Source organism: Dunckerocampus dactyliophorus, chromosome 7, assembly GCF_027744805.1.
Source record: "Dunckerocampus dactyliophorus isolate RoL2022-P2 chromosome 7, RoL_Ddac_1.1, whole genome shotgun sequence".
Classification (NCBI taxonomy): Eukaryota; Metazoa; Chordata; class Actinopteri; order Syngnathiformes; family Syngnathidae; genus Dunckerocampus; species Dunckerocampus dactyliophorus.
Genome location: NC_072825.1, coordinates 22,845,255 through 22,871,021, shown reverse-complemented (window position 1 = coordinate 22,871,021; position 25,767 = coordinate 22,845,255). Strand labels below are relative to the sequence as shown.

At 42.0% G+C, this 25,767-nt stretch overlaps 2 protein-coding genes and 1 non-coding gene across 4 annotated transcripts in view; 2 read left to right on the top strand and 1 right to left on the bottom strand.

Annotated features, from left to right (window-relative positions):
* LOC129185614 (LIM domain-containing protein 1) overlaps window positions 1-23,837 on the top strand; it is a 31,067-nt gene extending 7,230 nt beyond the window's left edge. Inside the window, exons 2-8 of one of the 2 annotated variants that reach the window (XM_054782896.1) lie at window positions 4,396-4,497; window positions 10,620-10,687; window positions 11,946-12,008; window positions 12,920-13,050; window positions 15,384-15,435; window positions 21,709-21,780; window positions 22,131-23,837. In XM_054782896.1, the coding sequence (XP_054638871.1) occupies window positions 4,396-4,497; window positions 10,620-10,687; window positions 11,946-12,008; window positions 12,920-13,050; window positions 15,384-15,435; window positions 21,709-21,780; window positions 22,131-22,268 (626 nt within the window). In that variant the 3' untranslated portion in view covers window positions 22,269-23,837. The remainder of the gene's footprint in view (window positions 1-4,395; window positions 4,498-10,619; window positions 10,688-11,945; window positions 12,009-12,919; window positions 13,051-15,383; window positions 15,436-21,708; window positions 21,781-22,130) is intronic. The other variant, XM_054782897.1, reaches the window with a different exon arrangement.
* Window positions 23,838-24,110: 273 nt separating this feature from the next.
* On the bottom strand, window positions 24,111-24,183 carry trnar-acg (transfer RNA arginine (anticodon ACG)). Its single transcript has one exon. It is a non-coding gene; the product is annotated as a tRNA-Arg (tRNA).
* Window positions 24,184-24,624: 441 nt separating this feature from the next.
* deptor (DEP domain containing MTOR-interacting protein) overlaps window positions 24,625-25,767 on the top strand; it is a 43,259-nt gene continuing 42,116 nt past the window's right edge. Inside the window, exons 1-2 of the mRNA XM_054781968.1 lie at window positions 24,625-25,245; window positions 25,327-25,416. Of these exons, the coding sequence (XP_054637943.1) occupies window positions 25,232-25,245; window positions 25,327-25,416 (104 nt within the window). The 5' untranslated portion in view covers window positions 24,625-25,231. The remainder of the gene's footprint in view (window positions 25,246-25,326; window positions 25,417-25,767) is intronic.

The window sequence follows — 25,767 nt, the reverse complement described above, 5'->3', positions numbered from 1 at the left end:
GGGCGTTTAAGAGGTGCCTGCGGTGCGACTGAATGGATTACGAGACATATGCAGACATATTGGTGGGTGTTTCTTTGTCCTTGGCCACAAGTGTCTGAGAGAGAAGAGATTTATAGACAAGTCTAACCAAAAGGAAATAAGTACTGGGGTCATCCTGCTCTTTTTCCACACATGTACACACTGACTCAGTTGACTGTTTTGTTGGGTTAAGATAGAGGATTGATTTATACCATCCTGCTGTTGATGGGAAAACTTCCCAGAGATTCTTGGCCTCTGTTGTGGTAAGCCTTTGGAGGGGCTGACTTTTAAAATACCAATGTGACTTCTTCCCATGCATGCCACTTTTTTCTGAATATATTCCAGACAGGTAAATGTTTGTTATAAACCCATGTTTTTATTGATGTATTATGTTTGTTTGTCTGTTAGGATTCCTCCTTTCAGCTTTGTTAAGTAGGTCTGAGTGCTTTTCAGGTTTTAAGATGTCAGGTCTTATGTGGGTGCTGTGTGCACACGGTAGTTAGGAAATGATGCCAGTGGTTGGCGGTAAGCCTCACATAACAGTGCAGGAGTGTGGGATGCACTCTCCCTTGCTACTTATTTAGCCTCTTGTTACTACAAATAACAAGTAGTATTAAATTAACCATGGATGTATATTGTAGACGGGTAATGAATAACTTGCAACCTGCTACAGTGCGTGTGGACACTGGGTTTACTTTTCACCCTTAGTCCAGCATCCTTGGAGTGCTTTGACATCTGGGGTAGGTGGGGTAGCAAGGAGAAGAGGCAGGGGGAGGTGGTCTTGGGTTAATGTTTTGCTTAACTTCCCCCGTTTGGAGCAACCAACCAGTGCCATGAATAATCTCACTGTTTTGGAACATGGGACACTGGCCAATAGTGTGTTTTTAGCAGTCCAATTTTGCTAGTAGGTTGTGAGAGCAGAAGAGCTACAGAGTTTTACAACAGGACATTGCCACAACTGCGCTTTCACACAACAACATGGCATCCCTGAATCAGACAATAAGATGTGTGACGACATCCACGCTTTCAACACAACAGGGGGGAAAAGTGAGTGTCAAGTATATAAATTTCACACTCAAAGCAGAAGAGTACCAGGATGACATCATTCTCAATTCTGCAGCCCTGTCCACACGGGAACATACAGAAGTACAGATTTTTTTTTTTTTTGGAGGGTTGAAAAAAATAGTACGTCCACACTGTGTTGGATTAGTAAATCGTTGCATCCAGACAGAAACAGATGACTGGATGAAACAACGTAATGCATAAGGCATGCCTACCTGTGGCGCTGTAAACAGACACACATACAGAACCCCTTGACACCAAAACTACGGAAGAAGAAAGAACGCATGCGCATAACATGGCTTGGTATTCCACTTTCCAGGGCTTGTCTGGACTGACGGTGAAGTGGAATGACTTCTGCGAGTCATTTTGGAGTATAAGACAACAAAATATCAAGAGAATGTCGACTGGGATGAGTCATGCCAGTCGAAGTATTCAGATATTATGTTGGCTTGTCAGCAGTTACTTCTGGCCACGTGATGGCGACAGGTCGGTGATGTCATTGTTTTCAGAAAGTAGCGGTTTGCTTGTCTACATGGCATTCAGGGCTAAACCTGGATTGTGTTTCTATGCGTTTAGCTTGGCTAGTTTCACTCTTTGCCTGTGAACAATTGCAATTGAAGCGAGACAGGGAGGGTTCTGGAGTTGAATCTAATCTAGTAATTCCAACAGCCACTTTCATTGCCATTGTTTAGCTGAAATTGAAGGACAACGTCAATGTCAAGCTAACAGGAGGGTTTGGAGGGGGAGGAGCGAGCCATGCTTAAAAAAAAAAAAATAGGCGTCTCAATTACTTGTGTTTTTTTGCCATTCAAGGAAAGTTACTCCTGCTACTGATCTACTGTAATGCAATCTACTTTAATGCGATGTGGTCCAATGTTGTAACTGTGCTCGCTATAACACATATATATGGCGTCCCTGAATTAAAAATTAGATGCGTGATGCCCCACATGCCAGCTCTTGGTGTGACCGTTTTGTTTCCACATTGCCTGTCTTAGGGCTGGGTGATATGGGCCCAAACTTATACCCCGATATATATTGGTTGAATATCTATATACGATATACTGTATATCCTGATATTTTTCAAGCAAAGTGAGTTAGCAACTGTCTGTCTAACTTCCTTGTACATTCGTGGTAGAGCTTGTCGTGCTAAATAATTGTGAATTGTTTTCAGCAGGTTTTTAAAGCCGTTTTTTCCACTGTTGCAATGGGAACCTTATCTTAGCAATGTGATAGGACACCTCTTCATAATAGCACACCACTCCTCTTTTCCTTTAATGAGGGACGCAACAGGTGTGCAGCAGACACATTCCTCGTACTGGAGTTTGTGCCAAGTTTTAAGGTGGTGAAAAACATTTTTTATGGTCTGAATTTACTGAGCTACTGCTTATTCCTTGCTGACTAATTCTTCCACCGCAGACGCTGTCATTCTGCTGCGCCCCTCCTCCCTCCTCCTGCATGCAGGGATGAGGGAGATACACCACAAATCCAGTCTATATTGATGTCAATTATATGGTTGGTTTTGATATCGTACTTAAAGTAAATATCAATATTTTAAAAATATCAATATATCCCCCAGCCCTAGCCTGTCTTAAGTCATTAAAGCTTGAGAGCTGATCATTCGTTTGTAGTCAGGTTGCTGTGCAATGTTTTCATGTAAACAAAATAGCTTACATAAGAGCAACATTCCTCTGCTCTCCCAATAATAACCTCTGTTATCTGTAAATCTTCTTTCCAGCCGATGGGGCCCCTGATGATGAGTTCTCTCTTGTGTTAAATTCTATATAGTCCTATTGTGTATTTTGTCATGGCAGGTCTGAAGAAGTATATTAATGGAAGAGTGTGTTTTCTGGTGGAGTCAGGCGCGTCGCGTGTGTTGCATATGCGGTGGAAACAGAAGTTTCTTTGTGTGTCAGATGAGGACCAGGGCCAGCCGGGCCTGCTTCAGTTGCAGAGTCACCAGGGAGTTTTTCTATAGAAAAAACACACACACACACACACACACACTCACGTCACAAATAACCTCATGTACAGAATACAAGACACACATGAGCACTTGCTTTTTTGCCATTGTTACTGTTTGACTTTAGGTCTCATGATTGGGTTTCCACTTGTCCACATGTGATTTAGCAGCTTGCTGGAGGCCTTTAAGGGTCGCAGATGATGGTGGCCGACGCTTTGTCTCAACGCATATGCCTACTGTCTAGTACATCCTATCTTCCATATTGCATACTTAAGACCAAGAGAGGTAGACTCATGAAAGATAGATATTGTTTTGATGGCAGCTTGAACTGCATGCAGCTAGGGGTGTCACAAGATTAAAACGGGACAATATTTATCTTTTAGAGAAAAGCTGTCTCACGAGAACTGGGGAGCCAGAAGCCTATCAGACTGTGAGCTAAGGCATCAGTACTGTGAATGATGCTCGTAAAATGGAAGTGGCAGTGCACGAGGCAGGATTGGAACGGCACGTTATGTGCTTTTCGCAAACCTTGCAATCCAAGCTTTGAAGCTAAACTTACCATGCAAAATACCCTATTCTTTTGTTACAATTTGCGGAAAAAAGTTCAACAGTTAAGAGCATGCATGTAAAGTTATAAAACATTTCAAAATGTACCTCCATTGTTTTGTGACTCAAATTTAAAAAGTAAGTTTGTCTAGTCCTATACTCTGTCATTGTTTTTTTTTCTTAAAAGTAATATTAAAATATCGTCTCGTCTCATTGACCCAAACCCAATATCGTATGTCATCTGGTCTTGTGAGCTTAGTGTATCGTGAACCCCTGTATGCAGCCATACTTACATAAGCATAAGCATGTTGATCCACAGAAAAAAGCGGGCTTATGTAGTCTTTGGCATGCATGCACGTCATTTGCCTTTTTTATGCAGAACATTTGCATCTCCTGTTTTTCATGCTTGTCATTTGCTTTGCATATCTAATGCAAGCGTATCATCCACCCCAGCGACGGGCAGCTTGTAATGCTGAAAGACGGCGCCCTTTGATTTTTATCAGTCTTTCATTAACTGACTTGTCGGCCTCCAAGCCAAATCAAATAAGCAAATGGGGTATAGTTCTTCCTTGCAATGACTCAGCATGCTGAGTAGCTTCCTGACTTATATTAAATTTTTTGTCACCTTTGTCTCCATTGTGTCTTCCCGGTTTAATCCGGATCATGGCCTATGCACTCGTTTTTGCCTTTATCTTGCTATTTCAAATGAACAGAATGTGTAGGATTAACATCAAACCATCACTGAACATTTAAAGCTCATTATTTGAGTGATTATCTTCCCTCATCTGCTAACGTCTCTCATTTCTTAGGGGTCTGCGTAAAGTGCAGCAAGGCAGTGTATGGAGCCAACCAGGCCTGTCAGGCAATGGGGAGCCTCTACCATGACAACTGCTTCACCTGCAGTGCCTGCAGTAAGTACACAATCCTTCAACCTGACTCCCATTCAAACACCTTCTCTGCAGGTAACGTAAACTCAATGATGACCACAAACTATTTGACTCCTAGAAACCCCTTTGAAATAAAGTGACGTCTTTGCACTTTCATGGCTCTGAATGAAAACACACTCTATAGATGACCATACTCTATTGGTGGTGTTTGGTTTCTGAGTGTGCCATTCCCTCCTGCAGCTCGCACAAAGACACGCTAAACAGGCTTGATTTGCCAAAACAAAGTCAACCATCAGTCAGTGGAGGTGGTCCTAGTTTTACGACCCCATTCCCGTAAATTATTAATATTGTGCAAAAAGAAAGAGAAATAGTTACGTGGGTACGGCGTAAGAATACGTAGGTGCAGTAATACGTAGACAACTTCACTTTTGTTCTTTTTAGTTAACTTTTGAACTTAAACCTCCATAATGTCACCCAAGTGAAGCAGTGTGAAGTGTGAAGCAGACTCTTCTGGTGGTAGCATGTAAAGACAACAAAAGTGAAAGTGAAAAGAGAAATTAAATTAGACAAGTGAGAAGTGGAGAAATCAACATTGGCTGCATGCCTGGTCCACGCCACTCAAAAGCCATGACCATCATCAAGGATAAAGACGGTACTCTTGAACATGTGAAAGGATCTTCTACTATGAAAGTGATAAGTAAGCAACATAGTGGTTTAATTATTCATACTTTGTCTACCTCTGCATGCGCTTGGTTGCACTACTCTGCTGTTGGTGTGCAACTCACTTGCCGTACTGTTGTTTAAAATGAATTCATCACTGATATTAAGGCTGGTTGAGCAGTTTGTGCCTTACAGGTATGACAACATTGGTTCTGTAACTCCAGTGTTGTGCAATATACAGTAATATATAGTAATAATATAATTTATTACAGTTAATAAACGACCATGTGGTCAAAGAGAGCTACGTTTTCCTTTCCACTTTGTCATGCACTCCAAATGATTATTAAAGTTGAAAAATGAAGTTCATATGTATAATTAGTTTTCATATTTGGGGAAATAACTAACACACTCTCTCCAATTATCGCCTGTTTTGGTGATAAAAGGCAGAAAATCCTAGAATTTTCCAGATTTGAAAAATGAACACGAAAAAAATACATGAAATTATAACATATTTCACAAAAAGTATTTTCTAACCTCATAAAATGTATGCTTTCTTTTTTTCTACAATTATATAACAGCTTATTTGTGTATAGCATAATAGCATCCACCCAGAAATTAGAATATGTACTGTATATATTAAAAATGTAAATTACCACCCCTGTAAAAGTAGTAAAACCAAATTTGTTCTCGAAATTGCTTTAAAAGTGTTGAATTTGACCTTGGAGTAGCAATCCTGTTACAACCATTACACATGGTTGTAATAAATTCAGTGATGGAAAAGCCCAGTTGAAACGTCCCGACACAAGAACACATAATTTCAGCAAGTAAATCTCATGATATGACTCAATCATTCAAAAATTGGAGTGACTACAATATATAAATTGCACTGCTGGTATCCAATTTAGCGCATTACGTTCTCCCCTCACTTGTGCTGTGAGCCAATGAAACCTCAAAGACATTATTGCAAACCGTAGCGACTTTGTGGCAGCTTTGTTTTTATTTTGTGAGTCACCAAAGTCCAACTATACAAGAGTACTTTGGCAGCGCTATATCTGTGGACAGATTTGTCTAAACCTCACTCTGTGTACTAATGGGCACTCGTTTCTTGGACACTGTCATTGTGGTTGGGGTAATTCTACTGTAAGGCCGCCATAGTGGAAGTAAACATAGATCTCCGAAAAAAACTAAACAAATTACAGTAGTCCAACACATTTTTTACACTCTAATTGATTTCCAATTTGTCCTAATTTCTTTTCTAGGAAATAAGTGAATATGTTTGTTCCATGCTTAAACTGTCACCATCATAAAAATATAATTTTTACCAACATCATGACTGTCTTGCTCATAGTGTACTGAGCAGCCAGGCCACTTCCACTGTTGCCAAAGTTTCATTTCAGGTTCTATGGTTATCATTACATTTTTCCTGTTCAGTCTCCTTTTTAGTGTGACTTTGGAGTCATGTTGTTACAGAAAAATTCACTCTGAATTTTATGACTTTTTAGGCATTCGATATTTGAGGGTCCGGGTTCTTTTAGCATCTGTATTCATAAGATGTGAATGGCTTTTTGCATGGAATATTCCGTAGTACACACACAATATTGATTTTATGCACAAAAATGCATTTTAGGTTGAAACTGTTGTTGCCACTCACCATAGTCCAGCCTTTTCAGGCCAATTAAGTTGTTGCTACTCACCATAGTCCAGCCTTTTCAGGCCAATTAAATTGCTATCCCTATTATCAGATGGTGGGTATGTGAAGTATTTGTGGCAGCGAAATGACCCACCCCCTGCTCTGGCCTCTAATTCTGCAGCTCCCTTGACCTTGTGGCTACAACCCGATGAGTATGATAAACATCTACTCTTTTACCCTTGTCTGTATGTGTGTGCGTGTGTGTTGCTGTTTGCCTTAGAGATGAAAAAGCGAGCTTGGCGTTATGGGGTGTGCATAGTGAGGCTGATGGCTAAAGTGGGGTTGAGAAGAGTTTACACACCGCATACCTCTCATAGCTTGCTCCACGTGAAAGTACAAGGACTGTGCCTGCCATGAAGTACCCCTAAGGAAAGGCATCTCGGCTTGGGTAGGAATGCAAGCATGGGGGGCCTTCAGGAGGCTGGGTTCGAGGAGCACACTAGGTGCTGTTATTACAGCTGGGCACAACAGCAGTACAGAGTGGAACAGGGCGACCATTCAAGGGAAGCATGCCACCTACCAATGCTCGTAGTGGTATGTAGTACATATTCATGAACATCCATATGTATTTATGCCAACAGCAGCTAGATGCAGTTTGACAGTGACAAACACAACTACTGCACGCAGTACGTTTTGTCACACATCCCATCTTATCTTGCTGCGAAATCTCAACGTCAAGACAACTTTCACGCTCGCTGGCTCGTAACAAGTCTTGTTGATTAGCTTGAGCACTGCACTTCCCTCAAGGTGACTGAGAGGCAGACAAACAACACAATGTATTCACGAGGAATGGGAAATAACACCCAGGGGTTTACTCTGACCCCTGTTTTGCAGACAAACATGTAGCTAGGTCTGCAAATAGACAACTAGTATAAAGTAGTGTGAGTAACATCTCTTGGAAAGTCATATCCTCACAGGAAGCACAGGTTATAGTCACCATTGGGATGGGGGAATTGCTGAGAAGGGGGTCACAAAATTGCTTTCATTTCTGAATAGGATTACGTAGAAGGTCTTAATGAGAAAAAGTCCTTGTGTTTTGTTCTGTCAGTCATTTCCATTTTCATGAACATGTAGTTTGATATAGCCCTTTTCAAGTACTAACGTCTGACTTTAATAAAGCTGTTATCTTTTCAAAAAGTTCAGAGTGTTCAGCTTGGACCCACCGGGATAAAAAAATGTGGAAGTGGCAGACAAAGTAATAAAACACTGGCCATTATACTGTACCTATAAAAAACTAAATGTTTTGATAAACTATGGAGTCAGAGTAAGAAAAGGACATTCCTTTAAATATTCCCACAAAGTTTAAGGTATGAAGTAGGGTTGGGTATTGTTTACATATTATCCGATACCGGTGCCAAATCGGTACTTTTGAACCAGTGCCAGTACTTACATGGTGCCCAAACCGAGACTTTTTTTTGTCCAAAGATTACGCCTTTTTCTTTTTACAGAATTTTGTGACATGCAAGTTGAATAGAACAGTAAATTTGTAATCATTTCAATAGTATAAGTAAAATTATAACGAAGTCATAAATTCACCAATATGGGATAAAATCCAGAGCAAATTGTCATCATCCAATGAGGTTCATTTGGTCTATCAGTAAGATATTTTAGACAATTCTTTTTCAGACCAGAGTTAGCTAGTTTTTCGTGCTTGACAGTTTACTTGACAGGAACAAACATCATTGGGAAAGAAGACAACAAACACCATTGCTGGATGGCAATTGAAATCCGGAAAAGTGGCCAAAGTCTGGTATGAAAAAAGAATTGTTTTGAACAAATTGTCATAATTAGCACAGCAAAACCAAAAGCAATACAGAACACAGAGAATGTGCAAACATAAACATACTAACAAAGAAACAAACCTACATGCAAGAGTTGTTTATTAATTGAGCAAAATGAAGTTACTTACAAGATGTTACTTGCACAATATCACTTTCAAGCACTTGGTGCATGCGGGTGGCTGAGGCTACATCTTTTGAGGTGAAGTACAACCAAACCTTTGAGTGTTTCAACCTGAGCATTTTAGCTAGATGCTAACTGTCATTTGTGCAGGTGAAAACTAATATCAAGTATAACACAGTCACGACAGTTGACTCGACGATAACTACACCTCATTTAAGAGGCTACTTGTTTTTACAGTACATAACTTCATTTTTTAATTTGATAATGCTTTGGAGTGCATGAGAAAGTTGAAAAGGAAACATATGCCATTGACCACATGGTCGAATTTCTATCACAAAACACAGCAGCAACAGAACCAATGTTGTAACACTGGTAAGGAGCAAATGGCTCAGCCAGCATTACTACCGCTGATGAGTTCATTGTAAACAACAGTACAACAAGTGTAACATTCTTCAGTTACACACCAAGGGCTGAATACCCACCAACATTTTAAAGCACATGCAGAGGTAAAGCTGCTGAATGTGGACCACTCATGAATCGTAATGCTTCATATGCGGCTACTGCCATCTTGGAAAGTTAATTGAAAAATTACATTAATGGGTTGCCCACAGCCACAGCTGTTAATAGCAATGTGTTTTGACTAGCACTAATTGAGAGACACCAGTTTGCTTTTGGAGACCATGCACATGGAGACTGCGGTTAATTGAGTACTTCACTTTTCTGTGCTCTCTGTGCAAAGATCCTGCAAAGAGGCGGCATCAGAGCCGTAAAAGACTTGATAAGTCACCTTTTGAACCCAGCAAATCCCTTTTGAACAAATCTACCCATCTACCCAGAACCCAGCAAAAGCGGGATATTGGTGCAATTGTGTGTGCTTTTATGACATCCCAGAATCTGCTAATTAGATGAGTGACAACGTCAGTGCCATTGACTGGTGCTGTGTATGGCACAGAGCGACATTGCTTTCAACACAACACAACAAGGCAGGAGACATCAGACATGGTTGGAAAACTTGGCGCTTCTGACCCACTATTTTGGCTTTCACTACTTACAAAAGTGTTGTCCCGTCTCTGATACTACCTCTCAAGGCCGAACATTGGTGGATGCAACCTCATTAGGTGTCAGTGCCTTTAAAACAGTGACCTGGAACAAAAGTGGAATAAAGGCGGCTTGAATAGGCACTGTAGATGGGGCTAGTGTTACAATCTTTCTTAGGGAGATAAAGACCAGTCAATTTGATAGCTGTCTAAACAGGTTGAACTGGAGCAAATAGTGCTTGTAAAGAACGGCCCCCATTCACTCAGATTAGCCCGTCCTCTCTCCTGTCACCCCTCCTCTTTCACCTCCCCAAACAGAAAATGTAAAGAATGTTTCCTCTTCCTGTGGGACTCACGCAGGACTAGCCATGTGAAGGCGCAGTGTGCAGGCTTTGGAGTGTGGTTAAATGTCAGACCCAGCCTGCAGAAGCACTGCAGCAGACAGAAAGGAAGTAGACCCAGCATGTGAAGAGATCATAGGAGAAGTACACTAGGTCGTTTAGGGTCTTGGCCCGTTGTTGCAGTGAATTCCAGAGGAATGTATTGTTTTCTTTTTGCACCTGTCCAGTAATTTGATTCAGCGATTATGTTCCCGACATGCAAGACCCAGATGTGCTCCTTGTCTGCCTGCAGCTTGCCCTGTGCCTTAACTACAATATATTACCACAGGACACCATTTGATTAATCTACTTCAGGTTCAGCAGGATATGCTGAATATTGCAAGAAGGTCCATTACTTTTGAATGGTGCAATTAATCACCAGGGTTATCAAGGCCTTCAGTGCCGTTTCAGACCTTTTAATTCTTGTCATTGTCTCTGCTTGAGTGAAACACCAACACATTTCATTGCTGTTTGCAGGTCGAAGGCTGAGAGGAAAGGCCTTCTACTACGTGGGAGGGAAGGTTTTCTGTGAAGAGGACTTTCTGGTGAGTTCAGTAATTATTATACAATGGAACCTCGGTTTTCATTTTTTTGGGTTATTGCCACAAATGTCTTGGTTTTTGTACACTGTCTCAGTTATTGTTCAGCCGAACAGTGCACCTGACAAACTAGTCCATTTGCTTGCTTGAATGGAGTGCCCAAACAAAGCATCCACGCGTTGATGACTTAGTCTCTGTAAAGAATGGATAGTGGTTCTTTTAGAGTTGGGACACTATAGACAGATTCCGTCCAGGGAATCCTTTAATCACCTTGTGTGGGTGTGGGTTTATTTATTCTTCGAACACACTTTGTTTCTGTCTCCTTTCTTCATCCCAATAAGCACTGCGCCCGTCACTGATGCGCACAGGGGTTCAAGCGCACTGTGTATTTCTGAGTGTTGAGTGTGCTTTTTTTTAATTACTTCTGCAAAATAACCCACGATTGTGCCAAAGAAAGTTGTAAGTGCCAGCACTTTGATAAACAAGGCGAGAAACACTATCGGATTAATTGAATTTACATGATTGCCTACGAAAAAAATGTTTTGTATGTTTCTGATTTTATCTGACCTTTTGTAACAGATTTAGAATGAAACCGAGGTTTGACTGTGCCAGAACTAAATAGGATGCAATGTCTGTCATACATATTGTATTCAATAAATAATACAATTGACCTTACATAATCCCATCAAAGATACATCCTAATGTCAAGGCTGGACTTCAAAATTAGACGTGGCATTTTGACCTCATGGCACAGTTTTCAGTATCTAGTGCCTATGATTCAGCTTCCTTCCATCTGAGAGGTTGGACGGAGGTCCGTAACTTGAGAAGCTGTGTAACTTTATTAGGTGTTAGGAGGGGGGTCTCGGTCCTCACGGTAGTGTAGTAAAACTGTATGAGAAACTTTTACAATGCATGTCGTCGTTCATACAGTTAAAATGCATTAGGGCCTTTTTTTGGTTGCACTGGAAAATTTTACCACATGCTTGAACTTGCAACACTATTGCATTTTGATTTGAGATTATTGTTATGCCAGACTTGTTGCCAAATGGATGCTGTTGATATGCACTGACATTAAGAGATGCTGTGCTGGTTAATTCCAAGAAACCTCACCGCACTGACTGGGAAAATGTTTGCTAATAAATGCATCTCTCAGATGCAACTCATTTAATGTCAGGAGTTATGAAACAACCACGTTGGCCAAATCACACACTACTTTTGGAACTTTGTCTTGGAAACCCTGACCGTCATCTTTTCTCTGCTAAAGTATTCAGGTTTCCAGCAGTCAGCGGACAAGTGCAACGCATGTGGTCACCTGATCATGGACATGGTAAGTGATTAAAGACTACAGATGGCCTTCTTCACATAGCAGGGGTGTCAGAACTTTTTCCGGCGAGGGCCACATAGTGAAAAATGAAAGGATGCAAGGGCCACTTTGATGTTTTGTAAACACATGTACTGTAGATATGCAAAGAAATTATATATATATTTCAAGAAAAAGCTGCATCTCAGCTTTGTGATAGAGGTGGAAAAGCCTTGCATTAGTATGAATTTGCTCTTTCCTTCCCTTTCCCTTTTGTGTTGTTTTGTTTTCCAAATATTTTAACTTTCTTCTTAAATAATCTTTGTAAATTTTCTTCTTGTAATATTATGACTTTATTTCCAAAATATTTTGACTTTATTCCCATAATATTATAACTTTAGCTCCAGTCTAATTTTCCAAAAATTACAACTTTATTTTATGTAATTTATTCATTATATAACAACTTAAAAAAAATTAAAAGAATATATATATATGCCACTAAAATGTCAAAATTTTTCCTGATAATATTACTATGTATTACTTTATTCTTGTATAATTGTGACTTTTTTGTCATGAGAATGCAAAGTTGTTCTCTTTAATATATTTTGACTTTATTCTTAAATCACAGCTGGTTTTTTTTACCATTTCTGCTGTTTTTTCACCAACTAATTAAACTTTCTTCTTGTAATTTTTTTCTTTAATATTCTAACTTTACGGTACTAAAATGATGTTATTTTTCCTCATTTCCCATTTTGCCAATTTTTTTTTTTTTTTTTTTTGTTAAATTATGTCTTTTAAAATGTGATGCGGCCCAATAAAAAAGCAGCCGTCGGCCACAAATGGCCCCCGGGCTGCACTTTGGACACACTTAGCCAACAATACATTTTGGCAGATGCAAATGTGAAAAATAATATCCTTCATTAATTTTGTCTTTCCAGATCCTGCAGGCCCTCGGGAGGTCATACCATCCGGGCTGTTTTCGTTGTGTTATCTGTAACGAGAGTCTTGACGGCGTGCCCTTTACTGTGGACACTGAAAATAAGATATACTGTGTTAAAGATTACCACAGGTGAGTATCACACATTCGAATCACGTTTTTAGCTTAGCTCCTGTTTTCATGTATAACATCTGAAAGAAAAAAAAAGAATCAAGTTTTCATGGGATGCTGCATGCATTGCACTACGTGTGAAATGTAAACTCACGCACCTCTCACAAAAGTGCTTACACTCCTAACATTTAAGCAACCATTTCATTATATCTTCTCAAGGGGCAATACTATAGAAATGAAAGCTTAGAGTAGTCAGTGTACAGCTTGTATAGATTTACTATCCTCTGAAAATGACTCAAAACACAGCAGAGTACACGCCAGAGTGACTTGGTGTCAATATTTAGTGTGAGCACCATCTTTCCAGCCATCCATTTTCTATACCTCATTAGGGTCGCAGGGTATGCTGGAGCCTATCCCAGCTGACTTCGGGCGACAGGCAGGGTACACCCTGGACTGGTCGCCAGCCAATCAGAGGGCACATATAGACAAACAACCATTCACCACATTCATTCCTATGGACAATATAGAGTCGCATGCTTGAAGGAAACCGGAGTACCCGGAGAAAGAACATGCAAACTCCACACAGAAATGCCCAACGGAGATTCGAACCCAGGTCTTCCTGATCTCCTGACTATGACTGTGTGGCCAACATGCAACATGCTAACCACTAGACCCATCTACATCTGCATGTTCTGGTGTAGCCTATGAACAGTGGATAGTGGGGTGTCACAAGATGTCCTTTTAAAACGAGACAAGCATTCTCATTCAGAAAAAAAACTGTCTTGTGAGCACTAGGCCTGGGATGATAATAAATAAGTTAATTAATCACACAATACATTAAAATGAACTTGATAATTTTGCCGGCCTCCATAATTTGCCATGTGCATGCGTGTCTGTTTGTGTAACCCGCCTTGTTTCGCACCTGCCCGCACCGGGGCTTGAACACAGTACCTTCGTAATGGGAGGCGAGGGCGCTGACCACGCGACTAAAAGCCCGGACTGTCGGCTGTGTGTTCAGCGCAGCTCTTGAGGCAGAGGGAGCGAGGTTTACCAACATACCCTCGCACAGCCTCACAGGCTGGCATCCGTTACATTTGCTTCCTATCTTGCCTCCAAAAATGCGGGAAGAGGGTTCACTCTGTCAATTGGTTTCCGCACCTTGACACGTTTGTTCCATAGAACAATGGCATGAACAGAGTGAGCCCATTTGTCAGTCATACAGTCTTTTCATGGGTAGGGCATACACACAGTGTGCAGAACAATGTAGCCTTGTGAGGAGCAATGCAAATGTAAAATCTCGTCTTGTCTCAATCTCGTAGATCCAACCTTACGTATGGTCTCGTGAACTGAGTGTCTCGTGACACCCCTAGTCGATAGTGATACCCTAACGCTTTTTGCAGGTTGTTGCTAATGTCGCTAACAGTTGTTTTAAGGTATTTCTTTACAGCTCTCACAATGTCTGTGTCCTCAACTGCTGATGTTTTCCTTGGTCTACCTGTTACTTAGTATACCAGTGGTTTATTTCTTCTTCAGGACATTCCAATTGGTTGTAGTGGCTATGATCAATGTTTGTGCAATGGCTCTGATTGATTTTCCATTTTTTAAGTTCACAACTGCTGTTTTTTCCACCAATAGGGAGCTCTCTGGTTTTCATGTTGTTTTCACCTCTAAATGAAGTCTACACAGGCAAAACCAATTTTACACCATCTGAAACGGTGCATAGACATTTAGTGGTATTTATTGATTGAATAAATAATGTAATAGGACACACCTGAGTAACAAAAAACACCTGTCAGTCACATGTTCCAATACTTTTGCTCACATGGAAAATGGGTGAGGGTTCAAACATAAGGTGCTATCCAATCCAGATGTAAATACCTGGAAATAAAAGCTGAAATTATGCTACCTGGCCTAATATTTATCTTTTGATATCCAACCTGAATGTTTTCAGTCAACAGCAAAATAAAGGAATTGGCGTCACTGTTCCAGTACTTCTGGAGGGCATTGTAGAGGATCAACAGCCATTCTGCATTTTCAGCTGTTGGCTCTGACGCCATGTACAGCTCAGCAGAGTCTGTGATTGACCCCTGCTTAGTAGTCTGGCCTGTGCACACTTTTTGAGTCTTTTCTCCATCACGTCTGTGGGGCAGCCAACACATCTGCAGAACTGGCATCTGCTTAGTCAAATCAAAATCCTGAATCTCGCCCGAGAAAAACATTGAGGCTGAACTTTAAAGACTGGGAGAGACATCAAGCACAGAATGAGGGCTGTACATTTGGAATTGGTAGTGTGAGCATTTTAATACATGTCAAGTAAATCTATAATAACTGTTTTTCTCGACTCCCTCCCCCAGGGTCCTGGCGCCTAAATGTGCTGCATGCAACCAGCCCATCCTTCCATCCGAGGTAATGATGTCTAATCATGAAAGAACTCTAGCCTATAGCTGCAGACCTCCAACCCACCAGACGTTATAAATCTCTCTGCGTCTCTTTTGGTACGAGTCAAACTGTAAATTCTGTTGCGCGGCTACAGTGACATTTCTGAAGTCGAAGACTCCTGACGATGGACATACAGTACTGTATATGGTGCTACTTAAACTACTTTCACACGTGAGTTCAAGTCCACCCACTCCCTTTTCACAATTTCCGGTCAAAATAATCAGTTAGCAGCTATCAAATGGTCGTACGACATCAGAATTTCAGTTGCAGCGACCTTAATCTTGTTACAATATTTTCATAACTCCTTAGCTCTTTTCCTTTTCCTCTGCACTACCTGTAAAGTGTGTTGTTGCGATCTAGACACGCATTTAAGAGAAGCAGGTTACTATGTAAGGACTTGCATTGTTACCTTTGACATTCCATTGCAGGAGATATACAGGTACATGCATATACATGTGCGTTGTCTTTGGCTTTTTGTGCAATACTTATTTGATTCTGAGGTCACTTGAGACGTCAGCGCATCGCGTAATGCAGGGTTCCCCAACCACCGGTCCATAGGCGGAGCCCAACCGGTCTGTGGGAAACTTTCCGGAGCAATGATAAAAAAAAGACGTATTTAAAAATAGTTTTGTAAATAATTACATTGAATTTTATTTAGATGCATATCAATTTTGGAAATAAATGCTATTATCTTATTGGAAAAAGAATGTACTGTTAGAAAGTTTTTTCATGTTCATGTTGTTTTGTCATTTTATTTCATTGTTTCGGGGAGTTTTTATTCCCAGCGGTCCTTGAAAGCACCATAGTTGTTGGCTCTGAAACTAAGTGAAAGTTTCTCCAATGCTGTCACAAATAGACTTATATTGTTCCCGTTCTTCTTTCACCTCACTGTTGTTCCGAAATGCTGGTGTCGCGTGTGAATGCATAATGATGAGCTTTAATGACGTTATTATGTGTGTGTTGAGTTCTCATGTTTGTATTTATTTGATGTCGCACATAAAAAAAAAAGATGTGATCATCTTCTCTCTGGAAAACAAACTCCAGGCTTGTACCAATGGTGAGTCTGTATTCATTTTGTGCGTTTAATTTGATACTGTTAGAAGCTACTTTTCTGAGACTTTGTTTAGTGCAGTCAGACAAGATCCACAGTGCTTTGAATGTGAAGACCGGAAGCGTGTTGTTGGTAGTCATTCTTCCGTCATATTGAACTTTCACAGCGTCAGCGGTCATCTTAATAAGACCCTCGGTTTTATATTGTGTTTTATACAAGACACATAAATAAATAGGTTTAGATTCGCCTCCCCATCAGAAGTTTGTTGGAACGGGAGCCGGTCCGTGGATTAAAAAAGGTTGGGCACCATTGGCATAACGTACCTCACAAGACCTCAGTTCAGAGACCATCCAAAAATGAACTTAGTTCATGTCCATCCATTTCTACTGTTTGTCCTGTTCAGGGTCACAGGGAGCTGGAGCTTATCCCAGATGATTTGGGGCAAAAGGCTGACTACCCATTGGACTGGTTGCCTGTCAATCAAAGGGCACATATACAGTGGAGTGAAAAAGTGTTTGCCCCCTTGCTGATTTCTTTTTTTTTTTGCATGTTGCCACATCTAAATGTTTCAGATCATCAAACAAATTTAAATAGTAGTCAATGTCAACACAACTGAACACAAATGCAGTTTTTAAATGAAACGTTTTATTATTAAGGAGAAAAAAAATCCAAACCTGCATGGCCCTGTGTGAAAAAGTGATTGCCCCCTACACCTAATACCTGGTTGGGCCACCCTCAGCAGCAACAACTGCCATCAAGTTTTTGCGCCCTTTTTGGGCCCTCTCATCTTTGCAGAATTGTTGTAATTCAGCCACATTGGAGGGTTTTCTAGCATGAAGCGCCTTTTTAAGGTCATGCCACAGCATCTCAATAGGATTCAGGTCAGGACTTTGACTAGGCCAGTCCAAAGTCTTCATTTTGTTTTTCTTCAGCCATTCAGAGGTGGGCTTGCTGGTGTGTTTTGGATCATTGTCCTGCTGCAGAACCCAAGTTGGTTTCAGCATGAGGTCACGAACAGATGGCCGGGCATTGTCCTTCGGGATTTTCTATTAGACAGCAGAATTCATGGTTCCATTTATCACAGCAAGTCTTCCAGGTCCAGAGGCAGCGAAACAGCCCCAGACCATCACACTACCACCACCATATTTACTGTATCTAAGAATTGTTTGACTGGAACCACCAGTGACTACCAGGAACAGTCTGGTTGACAACCAAGTATAGATTGGTGACAACTAGAGAGACACTGGACAGCCCAGAAAGACGGCACCCGGGCAGTGAGGGGTAGCATCCCAAACTGCATCTTCTGAGAGGAGGAACCCACAATAAGCTACAGGTTGACCTACAGGAGCAATACCCCCAGGGATTCTCGAGAGGGGGGGCGGAAGAGAATCCCACCAGACGGACCCAAGGACGACGACACATGGCAACGGAAACACGACAATGATGACTGAATGTGTTTGTGGCAAGATATGTAAGAACCAACATGGCCTGCGGATCCACCAGGTCAAGATGAATTGTTAGCAGAAGGTGTCAGAGTCACAGCGCACAGGGATTACACCCGGTGAGACGCAGGAGGAGCCTGGTCGGAGTCACCCCACAGTGCCCGGAGCCTCCAGATGACACAAGCACCGGACGCATACAGAACATCGGAACATTGTCGGTGAGGTGGCTACAAGCCAGCAAGGAGAAGGAGAAGGAGTGGGTCCAGTTTGATGAAGATGCCGACACCATCTTGGAAACAACTTCCAAAGGGGAAGCTGAAAGGTGCCTTAAGACCATGACCACGGTCATCATCAGCCTAGCTGCAGAGAGATTCGGTCTAGAGGACAAGCGAACAGCAGTCCTCCCTTACACCGTGAACAACAGAGCTAGTAAGATCCATCAGCTTAGACAGGAGCTGAAGAGCTTGAGGCGGAAATTCAGGGCGGCCAGTGAAGAAGAGAAGGGACCTCTTGCGGAGCTTCGCAGCATAATCCGCAAGAGGTTTATGACCCTCAGGAGGGCCGAGTGGCACAGGAGGAGGAGGGGGAGGAGGAGGAGGACGGAGAGGTTGAGGAAGCGAGCTGCCTTTTTTAGCGAATCCATTTGGGTTTACAAAACAGCTGCTAGGGCAGAAGCGCAGTGGTCAGCTTGCCTGCTCCAAAGCTGAGGTCGACCAGTACCTCAAGGAACTCCTACATTGACATCTCAGTCCAGAAAGGAGGGATCCTAAAGGTCTCTGAATGTTTAGAACACACAGGCGTGGTCACCCAGCTCATCAGGGAAGGAAGGGAGAGCAAGGGAGACCTGGCTGTGCTGTGGCTGGACCTGACAAATGCTTACGGATCCATACCCCACAAGCTGGTGGAAGAGGCACTGAACCGGTACCACATTCCAAAGAAGCTCAGAGACCTTATCCTCGACTACTATGCCAACTTCAGCCTGAGAGTCTCCTCTGGACACGGCAGAGTCAAGGCTACAGCAGAGGGTGCTGGTGGGCACAGTGACACAGGGGAGAGCTAGCCTTGGTAGCGGTGGAATATCTTGCTATTAGAAGGCACAGGGGAAAGAGAGGAGGCCGCTGATCCTTGAGGAGGTGCAAGCAGGAGTAGAGGAGAAGCGGGCTAGCCAGATGGTGGGAATGCGGCAGCAGGGAGCCTGGATGAGATGGGAGCAAGCTGTGAACCGCAAGGTCACATGGACCGAGCTGTGGAAGGTAGAACCCCACAGAATAAAATTCTTGATCCATGCGGTCAATGATATGCTGCCGAGCACTTCTAATCTCTTCTCCTGGGGGAAGGCGGAGACACCAGCTTGTCCTCTCCTTGTCCTCCAAGGTAGAGGAACATTAGAGCACATCCTCAGCTGCTGTCCGAAGGCCCTGGGTGAAGGGCGCTACCGCTGGTATACGACCAGGTCCTGAAAGCCATAGCGGAAGCTGTCTGCAGTGGCATCAGCCACAGCAAGAGTCTTTGGCCAGTAATTAACACAATCGCTTTCATCAGAGCTGGGAAGAAGCCGGCAGCAGCCAACCGAAACACCTCCCCTGGCCTGCTGGCAACGGCGCATGACTGGGAACTGAAAGTTGATCTGGGGAAGCAGTTGAAGTTCCCAGTTGCAGTCACTGAAACAACACTGAGGCCAGACATTGTCCTCACTTCGGCAGTTTCCAGGCAGGTAATTCTCTTGGAGTTGACGGTGCCTTGGGAGGACAGAATGGAGGAGGCCCATGAGAGAAAGAGGACGAAGTACGCAGAGCTGATGGAGGAATGCCTAAACAACGGTTGGCGGGCCAGATGCCAACCCATTGAAGTGGGATGCAGAGGGTTTGTGGGCCAATCCCTCTGCAAGGCCTACAAGACACTAGGCATCATAGGGGCCAGCCAGCGAAGGGCCATCAAATTGGCCACCAACGCAGCAGAAGTGGCTGTGGATCAAGAGTGGAGTGGAGTGGCATGTAGGGTAGAGGCTACCTGGACACAAGCTGGGGCTTGATCAACACCGGCTGGGTCGCCTGGAGGAGGAGGTCTGGTTGTTGTAAGACTTTGTACGATGTTCTTTTTCTGAAATGTAGCTTAACTTTTACGCCAGATGTAATGGGACACATACGTTCCAAAAAGTTTGACTTTTGTCCACAGAGTATTTTCCCAAAGGTCTTGGGGATCATCAAGATGTGTTTTGGAAAAATTGAGATGAGCCATAATGTTCTTTTTGTTCAGCAGTGGTTTTCGTCTTGAAACTCTGCCATGCAGGCCATTTTGCCCAGTGAACACTGACCTTCACTGAGGCAAGTGAGCCCTGCAGTTCTTTGGATGTTCATTTAAAAACTGCATTTTGTGTTCACTTGCGTTGTCATTGACTAATATTTAAATTAGTTTGATGACCTGAAACATTAGTGTGACAAACAAAAATACAAAAATCAGGAAGGGGGCAATAACTTTTTCACACCACTGTAGAGACAGACAACTATTCACACTCTCATTCACACTGTCACTGAACCCACACTGCCTGCAATTTAAGTCAGGCAAGTCAACCACTAGACCATCAATGACTTTTATGCATGTATTTTGCGTATTGCAAAAGAAATAGGAACCTCAACAAGATAAAAGAAAAGGGCAAGACACATAATGTGTTTCATTAGGGATGGAAGTGCTGGACATGTTGGCGAAAGCAACAAAATTTCCAAAATTAGCGCTGACTTTGCTGGAATGCTCCCTCTGACCCCTTTCAGTGAGGCCTTTATGTAGAGCAGAGGTTGTGTGTGCGTGCGTGTGTGTGTGTGTGTGTGTGTGTGTGTGTGTGTGTGCAGTGTGCACTTACATAACCCGTTGAGTGGTTCTTTAGGGTATTGTTACTCGGGGTGTCACGATACGCTCACGAGACGAGGCGATAAATGATATTGGCTTCAGGAGGACGATTTTAACATTACTTTTAAGAAAAGTACAGTTACAAAACAAAGGGGTGGACAAACCTAAGCATTATGCTTTTAACTGTTGGGACTTTTTTCCACAAATTGAAACAAAATCTAAAAGTGATACAAGTTTAATAATGATGTCATTTGTAGCTCCTACTAATCATTTATGTTAACGTGTAGTTATGTAAAGACACTTCTAAAATAGATATTAATTTGCGTGAAGAGAACTACAGTTCCCATCATGCTTAGAGGCACCAGGAAGTACTGACATAGACGCTTGTATCACATGTTTGTGATAGAAGGCTTATGCAGCGATCATATTTGATCTGACAGATCTTAAGTAATTTTAATCAAGCTTCTGCCTGGACATTAACACCGCGGCAACTGTAGAACTCCGTTGGAAAAACGGTCTCCCCTGCCTGAGCAAACGAGTGATGCGGGGAAAACCCAGCTCCTGGCTGCCCTGTTCCTACGAGGCAGCCTTTCTCTTAAACGAGCAATATCATCACATTTTAATCTTGCGAGATCTCGTGACAGCCCTAGTTGTTAATATAGACACATCTTTTTATGAAAGATCTCAATCTTGTTTCTCAGAAATGTAAGCGAAAAATAAATGGAAAGACAAGAGAATGATGTGTCAGAGAGCAACTTTGCTCAGAAGTACATTAAACACTCTTAAAGCTCCAAGTTTGTAAAGTGAGGGAGCGGACTTTGTCAGAGTGACAAGGAGGATTGATACAAGTGAAGACAATCTTGCCAGAGGACACTCCGGTATCAACGTTCTTCAATGTCTCAGCAGGGCTCTGATGAAACTGTTCGTGTTGTGTCCATGGACAAAGACTATCATGTGGAATGCTATCACTGCGAGGTGCGTATCAACACATCACACTCCTCTGCTCCACGCGTGCATTATCAGATAACACAAATACTTAGCGGCATCGAGCCAGGCCTCTGTAAATTGCTCCTGATTAGACATCATAATGATCCCCCATCTTAATTACAGCCTTGAAAATAATTGCATACCACTAAGCTGAGCAGCATATATGCAACGGCTCATCATGACTCTCATTATTTTACTTGAGTGCTTTTTCATTTCTGGGAAAAGGTTGGTTTTGCTCCCTGCTTTTCAAGATGAATTTATATTCTGTACGTTATGTTATATTACAGAGTTCAGTGCACATACTGTATCATGGTTCCTGGCTATGTGTGATTTTCCAGGACTGCAACATGGAGCTGAATGACGAGGAGGGGCACCGCTGCTATCCTCTGAATGGACACCTTCTCTGCCACTCCTGCCACCTGAAGCACATGGAGCTAGGCAGCGCCCCCTCTATGACCAGCAGCACCTCCTATTAACAGCCAGTATAGTGTAGATGAAGGGAGACACCTGGTGGACATTTCGGGAAACGGTCACATGTGGAGGGTAATGGTGCACAATTCTTGTTGTAGAGGATTGGTTCATTCAAAACTTCGTCAGTTATTGCGAAAAGGCGGGTTGTTAGTTTCATGAAAACATAAAGAAGCCATCACCTGATAATGGAGTAATACTCACTTTTTAGAGATACTCTTCTGCTTTCAGTTTATACAGCTCCTCTAACTCACTAAAATATGTAGTAGTATTATGCAGTGTATACATAGAGTTGGGTCAAGTGCAAAAGTAACAACTGATTTATTATTATTTATTACTCACCGAATGAAAATCATGTCCTGCATTTTTAATGTCATAACTTGGAATCAGGCTTCTTTAGGTTAACTGAACCCTATAGGTGTAAATGTAGGTATTTGGTGATAAATCCATGGTTACCCATACCTGGGATAGGCTCCAGCTTCCCCATGACTCCTCATATCAATAAGCGGTAAAGAAAATAGATGGCTTGATTGTGGCCGACTCTAAATAGTTGGTGCTGATAGTCCTCTCCATGTGATGCAGACGTTTGGGTTGATCTGCACAAAAAACAGCAACATTTGCCATTCTTGTGCAGAACTTTGGCAATAAATGATCACTCTGTTGTCATTATTTCTAATTGTCATTAAAAATGTATGTTTGATATCATGTAAGCAATGCAGAGGATAGCTACAGTAGGTTAGTGTAATAATTTCATTACTCTGATAAGCACTTAGTAATACAGTTTGTTTATGTTCTAAGCACCTATGAAGGTTGGAAATTCTAATGTATTTGGCAAGAATGCTATATTTTTAAAATGTATATGTTTTGGGCCTATATTCATTTGTATACAGTAGTTTCATGTATTTAACTCTTGTGCAACAGCCCCTTCAACGATGATTGTTTGCAGTCGAACGTGCATATTTAGTTTGGCACGTGTCATACCTTCAAACTTTTATGTACCATTTCAGGACCTCATTGCATAGTCAATTGTATTTCAAGATGGTTAGGAAAAAAGGTGTGCTCTATTGGTGAATAATTATATTGAATAAATTCTGTGCTCTAGGTCACATGCAGTTTCTTTCTACGTGTAAATGTGCTTGCTACTAATGCTGCTCAAACAAAATGTGGTCCTTAAAGACACCTTTTTAAAAAAAATTGTTTTTCTTCTTTTGTATGAAACAAAAGTAAACGAGAAGGCCAATCGCAATTCATTTAACTAAGATTCTTATCCAATCTACATTCTACAATCTACAATCTAAACTACATTCCGACCAGCATTCTGTCCAATAGGAGTTATATTTTTGCAATGGTTGTCCACGGCCCAGTAGAAGAAACAAGTGTTTTGTGTTTTTTTAAAGAAGGTTTTCTTGATATAATGCCATTTAATTAATCTGTATTCGTTTTGTTTTCCGTTGTGATTCAGTAGTGTGGCTTTTCAGATAACCTTTTCTACTTTTTAACTTAATCGCTCACTACGTGTTGTGATTTTCGCTAAATTGTATGTTTTGTAATCGCTAACTAAACAACCTTGTAACGTTTATGTTGGCTCGTTCAGTGTTTATGCATAAGTTTGGTGTCATTATTCAGATTACCACTTTAAAATAAATGCTGTATTGTATATATTTTTCGTGACTGTGATGCAAGATAACCAGCAGGGGGCAGCGTAGGTTTACTTTTGGACAGGTTATCGCTCGATAACAAGCAAGTCTTGGTTGGAAAGCAGCTCCATGATTGGTCAATTCTTGGTTATTCTTGGTTGCAACATGAAACGATATACAACCAGTGACCTTGTACTTAAAATAAAAAAAATTCGAGCCAGCCAGGAGTCGAACCTGGAATCTTCTGATCCGTAGTCAGACGCGTTATCCATTGCGCCACTGGCCCGCTGTCTCTCTAATAGAGTGGCAATAGATTATAACATGAGGTAAACATTCTAACTACATCTTTTAAGAGATATAAATTAACAGCAAGAAGAAATGCAAGTATGTTAAACCATTAAGCAAGTACACAAACAAGTAATTTCCCTTGCTAGAGCCAGGCCGCCTGCGTGGTGAGCTACGTCACCAGAAATTTGCCATGGAGAGCCAAGCACGTTTCGAGCCGTGACCAAGATTGTTAAGCTGCTTTCTATGTCTTCGTATCTAGAGTTTAATTCATTGAATTTGGGTAGTACATTTTACAGTTGATTCGTTATTTGTCTTTTAAGATGCAAGTGTACATGTTTGTCTCTTCGATAGACGGGGATCAGCTGGACTCGAACCGACTATATCTTTACCTTGAGGAGGATGCTCAAATACAAGTAAGCTCGACATATCAGTAGAAGTGCCAATGTTGAGTCCATATACTGAACAAGCATGGATGACCTTAAAACATTAAATTACACATTACAAAACGTAAATACAGAGTTGGTTACTCGGTTACATCTTTTTTTGTTTCACGCGGGTGTATGAGAGATTGTTCTAGAAATATACTGTACTCTATATACTGTTGTATGTGATTTTTTTAATGGAAAAAGGAGTGAAGCGGACGCACCCGGACGCTTGTATAACCCCGCCCCCTCGGTTCACGCCCCCGGTGACGTCACATAGAACCTCCCCATGCGGGAGACTGTTGTATGGAGGAGAATCTGTATTGTGCAGCCCTCCTGTATGTTTATGCGTGACGAATCCAACCGAAATGCACTAGGACCTAATTGAAGACTGCATGTAAAACATAATCGATGGAGAGGAAGGGCCACACGATGGACGGGCTGTGCAAGGCGATGTGCACGGAGCTATGAATTAGCGTGTGCAAACATCTTCGCGGAAAAAAAAGTCTGCAGCTGATGGAGCTGCTTCACTGTCACATTTTGTATCTCGCACTTGCTGGGAAGCAGTAACGCCGCACATCGAGCTTTAAACGAGGAATTGGGGACCAACTAATCTCGTTCTTCATGGTTTTTGAAAGGTAAGCATCGTCAGCGGTGACATTGCATTGCATTGCATTGCATCGTTACTACAACAACTCGTGTCTTGCTGTGTGTGACAGAGAGATGGACGGGATCGGCAACAGCATGCAGATGAAGGCTGCGGAGCTGGAGCGGCTGGCCGAGGTGCTCGTCACTGGGGAGCAGCTCAGGTAGGTCGTTCCTCGGACCTGAGCTCCGTGTAAAGCTCATGTGATCCAGCACCTCTCCCGTGATTCTGAGCCATGATGCGTTTGCACTGACCTCATGAACTGATGATGATAAACGTGGTGCGTGAATCACAAGCACTCAGCGTAATATTTTGAACATGCAGCTGACAAAAACCTTGTTGATTTGGACTGAAAAGATGAGCGTGATAGTTGTTTTTGAAGGAGATGGTTGGGGGCGGTTTAAATTAGACTCAAAACACAGTCATAGTTGTCTAAATAGCTGGCAATGGAAGTTGTGTCTTGTCTACAGTCAAGCATGGTGGTCGACGGCTGCACCAGTGCTGCCAACACCGG